The 17,466-nt window shown below is 47.9% G+C and overlaps 2 protein-coding genes across 2 annotated transcripts in view; both read right to left on the bottom strand.

The window, feature by feature from the left end:
- Nucleotides 1-9,765, bottom strand: part of GNB1L (G protein subunit beta 1 like) — a 55,895-nt gene extending 46,130 nt beyond the window's left edge. The window contains exons 1-2 of the mRNA XM_019755914.3: nt 9,726-9,765; nt 9,372-9,469 (exon numbers count right to left, since the gene is read on the bottom strand). The gene's annotated coding sequence lies outside the window, so the exon portion shown is untranslated. The remainder of the gene's footprint in view (nt 1-9,371; nt 9,470-9,725) is intronic.
- On the bottom strand, nt 5,044-7,133 carry RTL10 (retrotransposon Gag like 10). The gene has a single exon (XM_019755913.3). It carries the CDS (start codon nt 7,131-7,133, stop codon nt 5,916-5,918), a length of 1,218 nt encoding a protein of 405 aa, XP_019611472.3. The 3' UTR covers nt 5,044-5,915.
- Nucleotides 9,766-17,466: the final 7,701 nt, after the last annotated feature.

Genomic DNA, 17,466 nt, shown 5'->3' with positions numbered 1-17,466 from the left:
CAGGCAGGGCTGGGGCAGCAAGCGTGAGCCTTGGGGAGACAAAGGCATGGTGACATCTGACAGCATCAAGGCTGGAGGTACAAGGTATGAAGTCTGCCCAAACCCAGCAGGGCCTTCCCTCAAGTCACACACTTCTCCTGGGGACTGGGAAACAGGCCTCCCTAGTCAGGCAGAGAGGAAATGCTAGGGTGAGGGGCTGCTGGGTTACTGTGGCAGGCAGGATGGGAGGGCAGGGCCTCTCCATGAACAGGCATCTCAAGCAGCAGCTGAGGACATCCGTCACCCCCAGGAGCAGGTCCAAGGAGCCCTGTGAGATGGCAGGAAGGAAGCCCAACTGAGGGGTGTTTTCAGCCAGCCTGCCCCAGGCACTTACTGGCAGGGGTGGGAACCTGGCCAGAACGGGCTGCCAGCCTTTTTGTCCCTGGTGAACACACGGAAAAGCTCGTTGTTTTACAGGAAGCACCAGTGTTGGCCTCTGGGGCCCACTTCTTCCAGCAGGTCTGGTCCACAGCAGCCAGCAGCCCGGTGCTAACAGTGCCCAGACAACTCAGATGAGAACAGCACAGCCCAAAGAAGAATAAAGTGAGCTCAGGGCTCCCGCCATCCTGGAGAGCATGCTCGGCCCAGCAGTCCACTGAGAAAATGCCCCAGGGCGAGGCCTGACCACTGCTGGAGCCAGGAGACAGTCATACTTCATTCCACTGTACCATCCTCTCCACTGCTGTGTTTGTGATAAAACGTGTTTTAAAAACTAGCCAAGACAATTTGAAGAACAAGCGTTAGGGGGCTGTTTCTCTACCAGCTAATAAAGGCTCACCATAGAACTAAGTAATTAGTGGGGCATAGAGCAGCCCAGAGCCAGGCATGTATGAGACAGCACCATGGACAGGTGCAGCCGGCATGGCATCTGGCGCCTGAGGCTGACAAGTCACCTGCCGTGTGGCAAAAGGTGAAATGGGATCCTCTATCAGTCAGGATAGAAGAGGTCATACTGTGGAAAACACAAGCCCCCAAACTCAGCAGCTTCACACATTCATTTCCCACTCTTATTACACGTCCAGTGCACGTGGGTAGAGGGACCCTGTTCTTCACAGGCTCTTTGAAGCCAACAGCGGACCCCTCTGCATACTTCGCTATTAGATTCCACAATCAATGTAAAAGGCAAAACATTAAGACTTGGGAATATAGGGTAATGTCTGTAAACCCTCAAGTAGGGAAAGATGTCTTGAGTAAGAAAGAGTTCTACATACAGAACAACTGGGCCCTTGCTGCTCCGAGGGCCTGGAAAGGCTCTGCACATGGGCACTCAATGACACTAAGAAGGTGCTCACGACAGCACTGCCCCAAACTGCAAAAATAAAAAACAAAGAAATACACCTTGGGCAGTATTATGGCCTAAATTGTGTCCCCCTCAAAAAAATTCAGACGTTGAAGCTAATCCCCAGCACCTCAGAATGTCAATATATTTGGAGAAAGAGCTTTTAAAGAGGTAATTAAGGTTAAATGAGGTCATATGGGTGGGTCCTAATCCAATAGGACTGGTGTCCTCATAAGAGGAGATCAGCATACAGACAGGCACAGAGGGACAACCATGTGAGGACACAGGGAGAAGACGGCCATCACAAGCCAGGAGAGGCCTCAGGAGAAACCACCCCTGTAGAGACCTTGGTAGCAGACTTCTAGCCTCCAGAACTGTGAGAAAATACATTTCTGTGTTTAAGCCAGGCAGCCCTAGTAAAGGCACAGACATCTCTCCAGGGTATGGATGCAGGGCGCTCCCACTGCCTTGATGGCTGCACTGTTGAGTTGTGCTGAGTGGACGCTTGCTCTTCTGAAGGCTGAGCGCCTCCCCCACCCCAAATAAGGATTACATGCTCTCATCCGTCGGAACTCACGTGTAGCTCGGTGGCTTCTCTGGCCACTGTAACAGAAGGGGAATGACACGTATCACTTATGGTTCAGTGGTTATTCCCCTGCCTGTGGTTGTGGAGAAACATGTCGAGTGGGGCTCCTGTTGGCAGGGGTCCCTAACGGGCTACAAAGGGCAGTGGGTGCGACAGACGGGTGCTTGAGATGCTGGAGTTTTGTTACTGCAGCACAATCTGGCACCTCCTGACTCGTATAACGAGGTAACAGCTCTATTCAGCTCACTCCTTACTGCTGGGACTTTGGGCTCTTTCCGGTGTTGCTGTTAATGCAGCTAGGCTCGCGGCAGTCACAAGGCTCAGAGCTGCACTGCTGCCATCCAACCCTTCCACTGCCCTCTAAGCAGGAACTATTCTAACAGCTCAGAGAGGTCAGAGGACACCGAGGACCCTCCGCTTGTAAGTGGAGAATGCGTGACCAAGTCCATGCTCTGAAGCCCCCACTGCAGGACGAGCAACGACTGTCTGCACGCAGGCAAGTGGTCAGCGTCAGCATGCCTCCAAATGTCATGTGGCTGAACTGTAGTATTTGATACTCCCACCAACAGCATGAAAAAGTCTTGTTTCTCTACACCTTCGGCAATTCTGGGACTTACAGGCAGGAAAAGAATTCACCCTGTAGTTCTTTATTTTTAAATGTTGAAATTTTTAATCCATCTGGAGTACAGGGTGGTATAAAGAGTGAGGTAGGTATCTGTTTTTACTATTTTCCAGATGGCTAACCAGTTGTTCCAACTTTTACTGAATAATCCATTTTACCCTCATTAATTTGAAACAACACTTCTAGCATGAACTAATTCCTTATTTATTTGGCTTTATCCCAAATTTCTCTATTCTCCTGTTTATCCATCCACACCTATTTCCAAGCACCTTCATTGTTGCAGCTTTACAAAATGTTCAATATCTCATAGGACCTTTTCCTCAATATTTCCGGTGTTAGAATTTTCCTTGGAGATAGGTACTTAAAAAACCCTCCCGGAGTGCCCACTGTGTCCTATCTTTAGGAAATAAAATCTGGGGGTATTTCCAAGGGAAGTGAGGGCCAGACATGATGATCTGGACGGCAGGTCCCAGCACTTCAGCCCTTCCCTGAGTCCATCCAGCAAACCCTGCCAGACTGTGCTGCTCCCAGGAGCACCCTCCTCCAGGTCACCCGCCTGTGTGTGGGGAGCTAGGAGTGGAGAATGACTCGAGCCTCCTCTCCTGGCCTTCTTGTGTTCCTGCTCCCCTGCAGTGCGGAAGCAGCTAGGTCATGGCATCTGCCCAAAGGCAGGGCACAACACTGGCTGGAGACGAAGCTGTCATTTTGCAACACCGTATGCACTGTGTCCAAGGCCAGGCCAGAGCACTCCCATCCTCTCCTGATTCCACCCTCATGGGCACCCAGGAACAGGCAACCTTGCCATTACCATTGCCATTACCACTAGGCCCTGCCCTCCTTTCCTTTCCTTTGTGGCAAGGGCCCAACCACAACAGGACCCATTCTCCAAATTAAAAAGCAGGTCATCTGGCCTCTTCCCAAATGCCCTCAGGCCTACCTTGATTGACCTGGCTCTCAGGAGAAGTATCGTGTTTCCCCGGAAATAAGACCTAGCCGTACCATCAGCTCTAATGTGTCTTTTGGAGCAAAAATTAATATAAGACCCAGTCTTATATTAAAATAAGACCCGGTCTTATATAATTAAGACCGGGTCTTATATAATTAACTTAAGACCAGGTCTTATATAATTAACTTAAGACCAGGTCTTATATAATTAACTTAAGACCAGGTCTTATTTTAATATAAGACTGGGTCTTATATTAATTTTTGCTCCAAAAGACGCATTAGAGCTGATGGTACAGCTAGGTCTTATTTCCGGGGAAACATGGTATGTCAGACTATAACCCAAGCCCTCTGGAGCTGCCTGGGGCCCAAGGGAGGAAAGACTCCCCCCGCCCTCCCCCACACACAAACACAGGACAGGGGTTTGGAAGGGAAAATGGCGCTCTTGAGCTGAAGGAATTCATACCAGGTCCACTAAATGGAGACACGAAAGGCAGCCTGTGCAGAGGCCAGCAACATAGTGGGGGTGTCAACTAGACTGTCTGTCCCTGAACGTGGCTCTAGATTCTACTACCAGAGCCGTCTTGCCAGATCAAATGAGGGCCCTTCTGGTATTGCCAATGAGACTAGACCCACAGGCAGGCCAGGCCACAACTGACTTAGGGATGTGGTGGGGAGACTTGTGCCTGCACAAGGACGCCCTGGACCTGGGCAGCACTAGTGTGACCCCATAGAAGCACTGGGCTGCGCTAGGACGTCGAGATTTTCCACATCTGATCAGAATCAAGGCTGCACACTGATTTCTTCTGTCAGCTTGTTTTGCTTTTAGGGTTGTATCAGTTTCCCACCTATTTCCAAGATTTACAACTGTTATACTTACAAAGGTATCTGGGCTTAAAAATAATTCATGCATAAAACCACCTGAACCCAGAGCCTTTTTAGTGAGTTATTAAATAAAATAATCCCAACAGTGTCTACTTTCCTTAAAAATTTTTACCAGATGTTTGCCTTTTCATTTCCCTCAACTAACTAGTTTTAGTTGCAGTTCACTTTTCCCCTTATTTTTTCTTCCTACTTTCCAGGAAGGTGCTCTTTTGTTTCCACGATTTTAAAACTGAAAGGGGCTTGAAATTCTTGCCTAAGCACCCGAGTAGGTGCACTGCACCAATCCTGTGTTAACTTTGGCTTGAGGGAGCTCCAGCTCAGCTGTCATTAGAAAACCTATCCTTGTGCACGCAGAACAGGTCTTTCTTCATTCCAATCCTCTGGCCCCCGAGGCCTCACAGACCAGGTCTGCTGCCGGCTCCTCCTGGCTCCTCACTTCACCTCTCGCTCTCAGCTCTCTCTCGGAAGTCAGTTTTCAAGGACATACTCCACCTGCCAAGCCTCCCACTCCTACCGGTTCAACCCAACTCCTTCAACCAGGTCCTTGGATCCTCAAAGCCCCCACTGGAAACCACACCTGCAACTCGGACCTGGGGTGCTCGCAGCTGGGACATACATAGCCTGCTCCTGACGGAACAGGCAGTGCTTGTCAAGCATTCTGCTTGTCAGCAGCCATACCACAAGCTCAGCCACAGATCCAACACCTTTAATGAGCACCGATTGTGTACCAGGGACACAAGGCTGAGACAGAGGCCCCTGCCCTAGAGGCTGACAGTCTAGCCAGATACCAGTCATGTACAATGTTAGGGTTTCAGCGCTGAATAAGAATGTGTAAGAGTGGGCAGGAGGCTGAATAGCAGAAAGTGGGAGGGCAGCGTGGGCAAAGGCATGAGATGTAAAAATCCATGCCACTTTCTGAAGGAAATCAGGTGTGACTAGAACGTTAACATACAGAAGGGGAAATGCAATTGAGACTGCAAGTGGGCTTGCACCCCACCTACCTGCACCAGAGCCTTCCCAGCTGGACAGGGCGGCTAATAAACCCACAGGGAAGCACCTCTCTCTGCCAAGATACCATTCCACTCATACTCAACAATGAAAGTGGCCAGTTCTACCATGCAGCTTCCTTAAATTCCAGACCAGAAGACAGAGGTCATAGGGAGCAGAGATGGGGGTGGGGACAAAAGCAAAGACCATCCAGGGGCCAGATACAAACAGGGCTGGCATGGCAGACAGCATTGAAAGGGGGTTTTGTGTGTGCATGTGTGTGGGGTTTATGACAACAATGCAAATATCTGATGGGGACTGGTCTACAGAACTCTTCCAACTAGTAGGCAGAAGCCCAGGTGAGATGGTACTCCCTGTGCAGCAGTGGGGACGCTGCAGAGCCCAGCGGGAGTGGGAGGATGAAGGGCACAGGGCAGAGGCCTATAGTCCACTGTGGTGGGGGGAGGGGTGGATGAACGGGGTTTGTACTCAGACAGGGTAGAGCCCAAGCAAGTACACCTGCTCCCCAGCAACAGGGTAGGTTGACAGAACACCTGGCAGCGCTATGTCAAGAGTCATCTGGCAATGCCACTCTGTCCTGATGGGGGGCCATGGGGCTCCTTGGCTGTGCAGACCACTTCATCACAAGGAGCATTGCTGCACCTGCCTGTGCCCTGTTCAGAATCCAGGGTTGCAGGGTGAAGAACAGGAGAAAATGGTGGCTCTCGTGGTGTATGTGGCAGGTCCACTGCACTCTGTGTGCTACTTAAGGATGCCTCCTGGTCTCCCTCTGTTTCAGAAACCTCCTCCTCTGTCTTTTGGGGTTCTGGACCCTCTGGGTGAGCTGGATCTGGTTTCTGGGCAGGGGAACTGGCAGATTCTGCAAGTTCAGGGACAGGTTTGGGGGCCACCTCCTCTGGTTGGGAGGAGGCTGGCCCCATTGGACCAGGAGCAGCGTTGCATGCAGAACTGGACAAGGCAGGGGGCTCCATGGACTCAGGGCTGCTCTCCTTGACTAGCTGGTGCTCAGGCAGAGCATTTCTGGATGTAGTGTTGGAAACAGAAACAGCAGGGGTGTCCAGAGAGGCTGGGATAGGCCTGGGGGGAGCACCCATGTTGAGTGCCAAGGCCTCTGAGAACCTAGCTAAGTACTGCCTCACCACAGGCAGCTGTGGGGCCACTGGTGGCTGGCTCGAGGCTGGGGGCAGGGGGCAGGGCACTGCAGCATGGTACTCAGCAAAATTGTTTGGGTCTTGAATAACCTCCTCAAGATCTTGGCAAAAGAGCTCATAATCATCGGGCAGGGGTAGCTCCCCATCGAGGTAGGGGGCTGCCCACGCCCGCGCTCGGCCTGTCAGTCGCCCGAGGATCTCACAGATGCGGCTGAGGTTGTCCTGGTAGTACTCGAAGCGGAAAGACATGTAATCGCCCAGCTGGGCCAAAAAGCGGTCCAGCAGCCATGGGGAGCCATCAAAGGTGCCTGGGTCTGAGCCTGGCACCCAGTGGAAGTCCACCCTGAGGGGCCGTGGGCCAGGCATGTGCACAGTGCGGGGACCCCTTTCTGTGGGCTCACCACTGGGAGCACCACTTGCCGTGCTCTTCTGCTCCATGGTCATGCGCACACATACAGGGTCCCCACAGCAGGGTCGCTCAATCCAGGGATCCACTAGAGGGGCATATGCAGCCCCAGGAGAGGCCCAGTCCATCTGCTGCCAAGGGTGTGCATTGGCGTAATTGGCTGCTGCCCGGATGGGATTGCGAGGACCCTGCCGTCGGCGCTGGCCACGAGGCATGCTGCAGAGAGGGGCTGCCACACCAACTACACCAATTAAGAGATGGAAGGGAAAAGGGAGGAAGAGATGACACAGGGGGGAGGGTGGTCAAAAGTGACACTCAGGACACGATAGGACAGAGATGGGCTAGAGAAAGGTGTGGCAAACCCAGGTGTTCCAGGCAAGTCCTGAGGGTCAGGGGAGCTGCCAGCTGCCGCCTCAGGAGAGCTGAGAAGAGCTGATGGGACTGTCAGACGCAGGTCACCCTCCGAGGCAATCTGTCCAAAAACAAGGTGGGGAAGAGCGGAAACTAGGCCCAACCATCACCATCGGGTTGCAGGAGGCAACAGGCAGGCAAACCCTAGGTAACCCATTAGGAGCACTGAGTGGAAGGAGGGTCTGGGAGGTCCGAGAAGGCGGGCAAATACCACATGTGATGTTTCAAGGGCAAGGTGTGATGGCAGACGCTGTTAGTCCCAGGAGAAAGAAAGGGGGCCAGATCAGAACCTCCTGGGCTTCCTTGGACAGCCTGGCTATCAGGGAATTTCAGTAGGAGAGTGACGACAACCTGTTAATGAGTGCTCTATCCCCGCCAAACACTGCCCGCCCCCGCCCCCCATGAGACTGGTACTCTTATGATTCTCAAGGTAGAGTAGTGAATGAAGTCACTTGTCTGCGGCCACACACCAACCAGTAAGTGGCAGAGGCGGCTGAACCTGGTTCTAGAAACCAAAAACACTTAACCACCAACTTCTCCATGCCATTTATAAACTACCCTTCACAGTCCAAAAGAGTCTCCGAGCTGCCCCAAACACTGTAACTGTTAAGTACACAGACGGTGCCCTAAAATTATTTGACCTCACAGCACCAGGAGCATAGCAGATGCTACCTGTGTGCCTGACAGAAGCCTGGAGCCCCACTATTCTCTGTGCCCTCCAGCCTTCCCCGATGCTTTCCAGACTCACCTCACCAGAGTACTGCCTGCAGGCAATGCCGCTCCCACCCCGAACACCACCTCCCTGCCAACAGCCTGGTATCTGTTCCCCTAAGTTTAATCCCACTTGCTGCATCTTCTCTCATCTCCCCAAAGTCACTCCTGCAAATGGCCTGGAGAACAACGATCACCAATCCTGAGCAGCACAAAGAGCCCCGAAGTGGAAAAGAAGACTGCAACCATCGGCGGGTAGTTCTTTTCTAGTGCAAGGACCCCTCTCCCAGGGCTCTGACTGCCCAGCCTGACAGTAGCCACCTCCCCAGTCTCTCTTCAAAGGGAGGTCCACTCATGGCATCCACAGAACTCTCTGCTTCAGCCCTCCTTTTGCAATTTTCCAAACAACCCCTGCACTCATACCTCAATGCTCCGTCTACTCACACCTAGGGGCACCATGGCCTGTACACACTTATGTGTTTATCTACCCCCATCAGAGTAAGTTCCTCCAGGGAGGCATAGCTCTGCTGGTCTTTCTGCCCAGCACCTCCCAGGGTGGCGTGCACCACTCAAAGCTGCCAGGGCCACAGGCAACTACCTCCACCACACAAGCATTCTGGAACCTCTCAGATACATCCCCGGGCTGGGGGGAGGGTCTTCTATCTGAAAACCCTTCCCATCCTAACACAAGAATATGGTATTCACTCCAAGTCCAGTCCAGTCCCTCACCAAGCTCCGAAAAGCAATAACCACATCCCAGTTCCTACCACCAATCTGAGGTTAGGTGCCTGCAAAGACCACATGCCATACCCAAGAGCCAATGCACTACCCCGATCTCTGACCTCCCTTTCTCCCAGTCCCCATCTCCCACACCCACTCAGAACCCTGCCCACTCGTCAGCATGCCTGTGCCCCTTGCAGCCTCAGGGAGAAGGCTCCTTTGCGCCAGCCAGCCCTGCTTGGGCCTGACTCGTGAGAGCACCTTGGCTCTCCCACGCCTATCGGTCAGTTGGTCTCTCTCCTTTCTCTCCCCATCCCTGCCTGGCAGTACCGGGGCCCCTCTCTTGGACTGGACAGAGCTCTATCAAGGAACAGGTACTATGGCGCACGAGCACTTGTCTCCGCAAAGCCAAAGGCAGGACCTGGAACGCTGGAGCGTTCTCTGCTCCGAGGAGACCTAGGGGGCCCAGAGTAGAATAACTTGCCCAAAGGCTCATAGCAAGTGCCTCCACTTCCAGGGCAAACCACTGCACCATCTCTCCCGCAGCCGCCATGCAGGAAACCGCGGGGATATGAGCTCAAAAGCCCCACTGCAGTAAGAAGCCGACCCACCTGCGGCTATGAGAGGAGCCCCCGAAGAGGGTCCACGGGTCTACGGCCAAAGACCTTGCGGACGCGTCTCCCTCCAAAAGCGAGAGTCCAAATGCCACCTAGAAAGTGGAGAACAAGATCGGCCGCAGTGAGGCTGGGTGCGGGCGCGAGCTCCGGAAACGGCGGGAGCTCCCCAAAAGTGACCACAGGCGCACTCCCAGCCCCCGGCGCGGACTGATACACCGAGGCCGAATGGCCAAGACAGCGGGGACCCAGTCAAAAGTCTCCGAGCGCCTCTCCGCGGACTGGGAGTTGGGAAGGGACGGAGGGCGTGGTCCCACCGCCGGTTGCCAGGGTTCTCGCCGCCCCACTGACCCTTGGGACGCAGACAGCGACTCCGGCTCTGAGCAGCGCGGCGCTCAGAGCCCGACAGCGTCGCGCAGCCACACCCCCTGCGAGCACGCGGCCGCCACGTACGTCCCCGCGCCGGCTCTCGGCCCGCCCCACACCGGCCTCCCAGCCGGGCCGCGCCTGCGCCGTACGCGGCGGGGCCACAGCCGCGCAAGCGCTCCCGGGTTCTGCCAGCGCGGCAGCGCGGCGCGAGGGGTGACGGGAGCGCGCTCAGCTCCGTGCAGCGCCAAGTGCCACGAGAGCAGACGGGGCTGCGTGCGCAGGCGCTGGGCGGCTGGAGCGGGAGGTGCGCGGGCGGACGGGGAGCTCGCTGCGGTTGAGGACTGAATTCGCTAGTGGGAGGGGTCGCGGCGCCCACCTGGCTCCCGTAGAGACGGAGGTGCTGAGCCACCACAGCCCGGGGTGCTGCTCTGGAGTCAGCTGGGCACTGGGGGCTGCCGGCATCAGGGAGGGTTTGGGCGTAGAGGGCCTGCAGCGCTTCCCCGGAAAGTCTCTCGCCGCTCAGAGCCCATTCTCAAAACCTGGTTAGGGTCTGGTTCTAAATCCCTCCAGCCCAGAGCGAGAGGGCCGGGCAGCGCTGTCTCCAAGGACCCTCCACCTGTGATGCTGGCAGGCGGGGCCTGTGGGTTTCTCGTGAGTTTGTGCTGCTCTATCCCCGCTGAGGCTGTACCCAGAGAGGACAATGAGGGCGGGATGCCAAGGTCAAGCCTGCGGCCCAGGAGTGGCGTGCCATCAGTACCCAAAGACCTTGGAAAAGCCAGTGGAGGATGAGGTTGAGTGCTCCTCTCTGTGTACTCGGGGCGCCCAGGCAAGAGGTAGGAGGGGGTGCCGGCCCCTCAGTCCAAACACCTAATGCCCCGTGGGCCAAGGACCTGGATGCAGGCCAGGTGTTACTGGGGTCACGGGCAGCCGAATTCACTGGAAAATGATGTTTCTCAAGGCGAACACACACGTAACACACCAGCTCCCTTTCTGCCCTGGTCTAGTGACTCCTTTCATGAAAAGATCTCTGAAATGTTATCTGAATTTACACACAAACTCACTCTCTTTGATCTTTGAAACGCGAATCAAAGATCACATTGTACCTTCACTGAGTCTGTGGGGCTTTCAACCACCTCCGCCAAAAATAATAAAAGTGGCACCCCGCCAGGAAACGCCTCCTTGAAGTGTGAATGAAACTTGTATTTTTCGGTTGTATCTTTCCTAATTGACCTGATAATTTAAACTTCCTGCCTCAAAGGAGAGGGGGAGTTCCCGACAATTTGGCTTAGCTCAGGCGCTAGGCAGCTGAGACTGACTCAGGGCTGGTCAGCAGAGAACGGACAGCAGACTAAGCCAACTGGTCCAGGCCATCAGAAAGTGCCTTTTTTTGGTCCAAATTGCATTTTTTCATTCAGGCCATCTTCTAAGATAGATTTTTTAAATTACGGTAAAATATACATGACAAAATTTACCATTTTAACCATTTTTAGGTATACAGTTCAGTGGGATTTACTTGTACATTCACATTGTTATGCAGCCCTCACCACTATCCAGCTCCAGAACTTGATCGATCATCACCCCCAACAGAAACTCTGTCCCCATTAAACTAATTCCTCACCACGACCTGTTTCCCCAGCCCCTGGTAACCTCTATTCTACTTTGTATTAATATGACCATTCTAGGTAACTTGCATAAGTGTAATCATACAATATTTGTCATTTCACTTAGAATAGTGTTTTAAAGTTTCAACCATGTTGTAGTATCTATCAGAATTTTGTTTCTTATTAAGGTTGAATCCTATTCCATTAAATGTATCTACCACATTTTGTTTATCCATTTATCTGTTAGTGGATACTTGGGTTCCTTTCTTCTTTTGGTTATTGTAACTAATGCTGATATGAACATGGGTGTATAAATATTTGTTTCAGTCCCTGCTTTCTATTATTTTATGTATATACCCAAAAGTGGAATTGCTGAATCATATGGTAACCCTGTTTAACCTTTTGAGGAGCTGTCAAATGTTTTCACACAGCAGCGGTACCATTTTACATTCCCATCAGCAACACACGAAGTTTCTAATGTCTCTGCACCCTCACAAACATTTGTTCTCTTCTCGTTCTTTGATAATAGCCATCCTAATAGGTATCTCATTTTGATTTCCCTAGTAACTAGTGGTACGAGGTCTGACAATTAAGTTCCTGAACTCATCCTAGAAAAGTGCTACATACCTCATTGCTGAATATCACTATAGTCACCTTTAAAGTACTCCCCTTGGGAAGCTATGCACCGATGCCAGAGCCTTGTCCACCCTTCAAAGCAATTTTGGAACTCTTTTTCTGGAATGGCCATCAGAGCTGTCATTGTATTACCCTTGGTGTCCTGAATGTCATCAAAATATCTTCCTTTCAATATTTCCTTTATCTTCAGTTAAAGAAAGAAGTCATTGGGGACCAGATCGGGTGAGTAGGGAGGGTGTTCCAATACAGTTATTTGTTTACTGGCTAAAAACTCCCTCACAGACAGCGCCATGTGAGCTGGTGCATTGTCGTGATACAAGAGCCATGAGTTATTGGTGAAAAGTTCAGGTCATCTAACTTTTTCACGCAGCCTTTTCAGCACTTCCAAATAGTAAACTTGGTTAACTGTTTTTCCAGGTGGTACAAATTCATAATGAATAATCCCTCTGATATCAAAAAAGGTTAACAACATCATTGTAACAAGTTCTCAAACTTAATTGTCAGACCTCATATTCAGCATCTTTTCATGTGCTTGTTGACCATTTGTATATCTTCTTTGGAGAAATCTCTATTCAAGTGCTTTGCCCATTTTTAAATTGGGTTGTTCATTTTGTTGTTGCGTTGTAGGAGTTCTTTGTATATTTTGTTTATTAACCCTTTGTCAGATATATGATTTACAAATATTTTCTCCCATTCTGTGGGTTATCTTTTCACTCTTTTGATGGTTTCCTTTGATGCACAAAACTTTTTCATTTTGATAAAGTCAAATTATCCATTTTTTTCTTTTGTTGTTTTGGAGTCATATCCAAGGAATCACTGCCAAATGCAATGTTGTGGAGATTTCCCCTTGTTTTCTACTAAGAGTTTTATAGTTTTAGCTCTTACACCTAGATCTTTGATCTATTTTGAATTATTATTATTATTATTATTATTATTATTATATTATTTTATAACTTGGTGTAGGGTAAGGGTGCAACTTCATTTTTTTGTATGTGGATATCCAGTTTTCCCAGTACTGTTTGTTGAAAAGACTGTCCTTTCCCCATTGAATGGTCTTGACACACTTGTCAAAAATCAAATGATGATATATGCAGGATTTTTTTTTTTTTTTTGCTGGAATCTCTATTTTATTCCATTGGTCTCTATGTCTGTCCTTATGTCAGACAGTCTTGATTACTACAGCTTCATAATAAGTTTTGAAATCAGGAAGTGTGAGACCTCCGACTTTGTTCTTGTTTTTTAAGATTGGTTTGGCTATTGGGGTCCTTGAGATTTCATATGAACTTTAGGATTGGTTTTTCTATTTCTGCAAAAAACACTTGGGATTTTGAAAGCAATTGCATTTAATCTGTATATCACTTTGTGTAGTATGAATATTTTCACAATATTACATTTTCCAATCCATGAGTATGGGGTGATTTTCCATTTATTTAGGGCTTCTTTAATTTCTTTCAGCGATGTTTTGTGGTTTTTAGTGTATGAGTCTTTGCCTTTTGGTTAAATTTATTCCTATATATTTTATTCTTTTTGATGTTGTAAGTGGGATTGTTTTCTTAATTTCCTTTTCAGATTGTTCATCCTTGGTCATAGAGACACGACTTTTGTGTGCTGCTTTTGTATCCTGTGACATTGCTGAATGCATTTATTAGCTCTAGCAGTGTTTTTGTGGAATCTTTAGGGTTTTCTACAGAACATATCATATCATCTGCAAACAGAGATAATTTTACTTCTTCCTTTCCAATTTGAATGCCTTTTTTTTTCTTGCCTTATTGCTCTGGCTAGGATTTCCAGCACTAAGTTGAACAGAAGTGGCAAGAGCAGGCAACCTTGCCTTGTTCCTGATCTTACAGGAAAAGCTTTCAGTTTTACACCATTGAGCATGATACTGGCTGTGGGTTTTACATATATGGCCTTTATCATATTGAGGGAGTGTCCTTCTGGTCCTAGTTTATTGAGTGTTTTATCATGTTGAATTTTGTCAAATGTTTTTTCTATATCAATTGAGATTATCATGTGGGGTTTTTTTTCCCACTGATATGTAGTATTACATGATTTTGATATATTTTTGTTAAATTATTTTAACTTCCCTGTGGCCTGGATCCTTAACAAGACCAAATGGGGTCTTGTGCAATGCGGTGAGCTGATTTGGCTGAGAGCCCATCATGTGACCAGCATGTGACCTCAAGGTTCTCATTGGATGATGAGGCAGAAATCAGCCAGTTCACAGATGGGGTAGCTTTGTGAAGGCCAAGACTTGCCAAAGGAATGGTAAATTTGAGAGTCCCTACCCAGCTTGCAGCCCCTTCTTTGGAAGTGCCCCCACTAGTGTTGGGTGCTGGATGTGAGTGTTTGAATTAGGAGGCCCAGAGGCAATGGTCAGGCAGGGGACATTACAGCAAGGACTTTGGCTTCGAAGTGTTCAGGGTCGATGTTAGCCCTGTGACTCCCTAGATCCAGGGGCCAGCAAGGAAGCAGGGACATGCAGCCCAAGAGAGATGCGCCAGCTGCTCAAGGACTATCAGCCTCTCACGTCTGCCTGTGCAACTTGAGCTGGACCTTCATCAGAGCCTTTCCCTGGAGTCAGCTGGTAAATATCTGAGCCCAGAACCAGGAGAGGCACAGTATCTCTGTTCAGCCAGCCCCTCCTTGCTCCAACAGAAGTTTCCTTAAAAGTGAAGAGCGGATGCTTTCTCAGAGGTCCCAGCGTTATTTTCCAGAAAGGGGTCTCTTTCCTGCCCTGCTGGTGGCTTGTGCCTCGTGTAATTAGCATGGATACCTCACAGACCCTTCCAACTTAGCCAGGAGCCTGAGCACCTGAGCCTGGTGCCCCTGGGATTCCTTGAGCTTCAGCCTGGTTATGAAATGAATGTTTGTGTCCCCACCCAACTCATAGGTTAACTCTAACCCCCAATGTGATGGTTTGGAGGTGGGGCTTTTGCGAGGTGAGTAGGTCATCAGACTGGATCCCTCTTGAATGGGATTAGTGCCCTTAAAAAAGAAACCCCAGAGAGTGCCCTCACGCCTTCTGCCATGTGAGGACCCAGGGAGAAGTTGGCTGTCTATGAACTAGAAAGTGGGCCCTCACCAGACACCGAATCTGCTGGTGCCTTGATCTTGGACTTCCAGCCTCCAGAACTGTAAGAAATAAATTTCTGTTGTTTATGAACCACCCAGTCTATGGTGTTCTGTTATAGCAGCCTGAACTAAGAAAAGCTTTTAGAACCCAGTGTTGTCTTTGTCTTGGGTTTCCTTCCATTCTCTCTCTTTTTAAAAATTGAGGTAAGATTTATTCCAATGAAATGCACAGTTCTTAATAGCACAGTTTCATGAGTTAAGCTATTTAACTCACAATTAACTATTAAACTATTAGCTATTTTTTTTTCTTTTTTACTATTAGCTATTTAACACACAATTAAGCTATGCAAAATTCTATTACCCAGAAATATTCCTATTCCTCACAGGCATTATTCTGATTTCTACCCCAGAGTTTTATTTTACCCATTCTGGAACTTCTTACACATGGAGCCCTACAGAATGGACTCTTTGTGTTTGACCTTGGACAATAAATATAGTATTTGCAAGATTCATTTGTGTTATGGTTACATGTATCTCATTTATTTTTATTGCTGTGTGGCACATGGTAGCATGCATGACTACATAGTTGGTTCATCTGTTCTCTTGTTGATGGACATTCAATTGGCTTCTATTATAGTTTGGAACTATTATGAATAAAGCTACTATGAGCATTTTTTAACAAGTTCTTTTTGTGCACATAAGGTTTCATTTCTTTGGGGTAAAGTGGGACTTGCTGGGTCATGCGATAGGGACATATATTTAACTTTATAAGATGTACCCAAGAGTTTGCTGAAGTAGCTGGAACTTTAACACTTCCTCTAGCAATGTATAAGAATTCCAGTCGCTCCACATCCTCACCAATACTTGGTATTGTCAATCTTTTTATTTTAATCAGTCTGGCAGGAATGGATTGGTATATCATTGTGGTCTTGATTTCCATTCCTAATAACTAATGACATGCATGCTTTTATGTGGTTGTTTGTCATCTTTTATTAATTGCTTTTGCATACATTCTGGATTAAAAAGCGTTTGTCAGATATACGTATTGCAGATACATTCTCTGTCACTTGCCTATTCATTTTCTTAATGGTCTTTTGAAGAGTAGAAGTTTTACATTTTGATGGCTTTTTGCTCCCTAGGAAACTGCTTTTTGCTCCCTAGGAAACTGCTACCTCAACGTCATAAAGAACTTCTCCAGTGTTCACTTCTGGAAGTTCTAGCATTTCAGCTTTTACATGCAGATCTATGGTGTATTTTGAATTAATTTTTGTGTATGATGAGAGTTACAGATTGAACATCATTTTTAGCCATACAAACATCCCTGTTATTCTAGCACCATTTGTTTAAAAACAAAAACAAACTATCCTCTTCCCTTCTGCATTACCTTGGCACTTTTGTTAAAATCCAATTACTACGTTTGCGTGGGTCTACTTCTAGGTCCTCTGTTCTGTCCCACTAATTTTTGTCCTTTGACCCAAAACATAATGTATTATTTATTGCAGTTTTATAGCAAGACTTGAAATCAGATAGTGTAAGTGCTTCAACTGTTAACCTTTTTCAAAATGACTTTGACTCTTCTAGTTCTTTTGCATATCCATGTAAGTTTTAGAATCAATTTGTCAATTTCTATGAAAAATCAGCTTTTCAACTTCAAATGAGGTTCTGATTGGGATTGTGTTGAACCTATAAATAAATTTGAGGACAGGGAACAGCTTAATAATATCAAGTCTTCCACTCCATGAACAGTTCATATTTCCTCATTTATTTAGGTCTTCATTAATTTCTTTTAGGAATTATTATTGTTTTCAGTGCATAGGTTTGCAAGTGTTTTGTTAAATTTATCTCTAAATATTTTATGGGTTTTGATGCTATTGTAAATAGTATTTTAAAATTCTTCTTTTCGAATTGTTCTTTGCTAGTATACAAAAATATAATTGACATTTTATCTTGTGCTGTTGCTAAATTCACTTATTAGCTCTAGTAGTTGTTTAATAGATTCTTAGAATTGTCTATGCATGTGACCATGTCATCTACAAATAAAGACAATTGTCCTTTCTTTCATATATATATATATACATTTGTATAGCTATATATAATATATGGATACATACATATACTTGTATATACATATAACTGTATGATTTTTTTTTTTTACTTATTCCAGTGGTTAGGACTTTCAGTAATAAAATTCAGTAAAAGTGGTAAGAGTAGGCATCCTTGACCTATTCCTAATCTTAGAAGGCAAGTATCTGATTTTTTACCATGAAGTCTGGTGGTAGCTGTGGATGTTTTTCTTAGATGCCTTTTCATCAGATTGAGGTAGTTTCGAGTCCTAGTTTGCAGAATTTTTATTTTTTCATAAATGGGTGTTGAATTTGGTCAAATGCTTTTACTCCATCTATTGCAATGAT

The sequence above is a fragment of the Rhinolophus sinicus genome, chromosome 9, assembly GCF_057876585.1.
Source record: "Rhinolophus sinicus isolate RSI-liver-muscle chromosome 9, RSI-T2T, whole genome shotgun sequence".
NCBI classification, from domain to species: Eukaryota; Metazoa; Chordata; class Mammalia; order Chiroptera; family Rhinolophidae; genus Rhinolophus; species Rhinolophus sinicus.
This window is presented reverse-complemented; position numbering and strand designations above follow the sequence as displayed.

What these genes read in the sequence shown, in the direction of transcription:
- RTL10 (XM_019755913.3), bottom strand. Translation starts at nt 7,133, where the DNA reads ATGCCTCGTGGCCAGCGCCGACGGCAGGGTCCTCGCAATCCCATCCGG.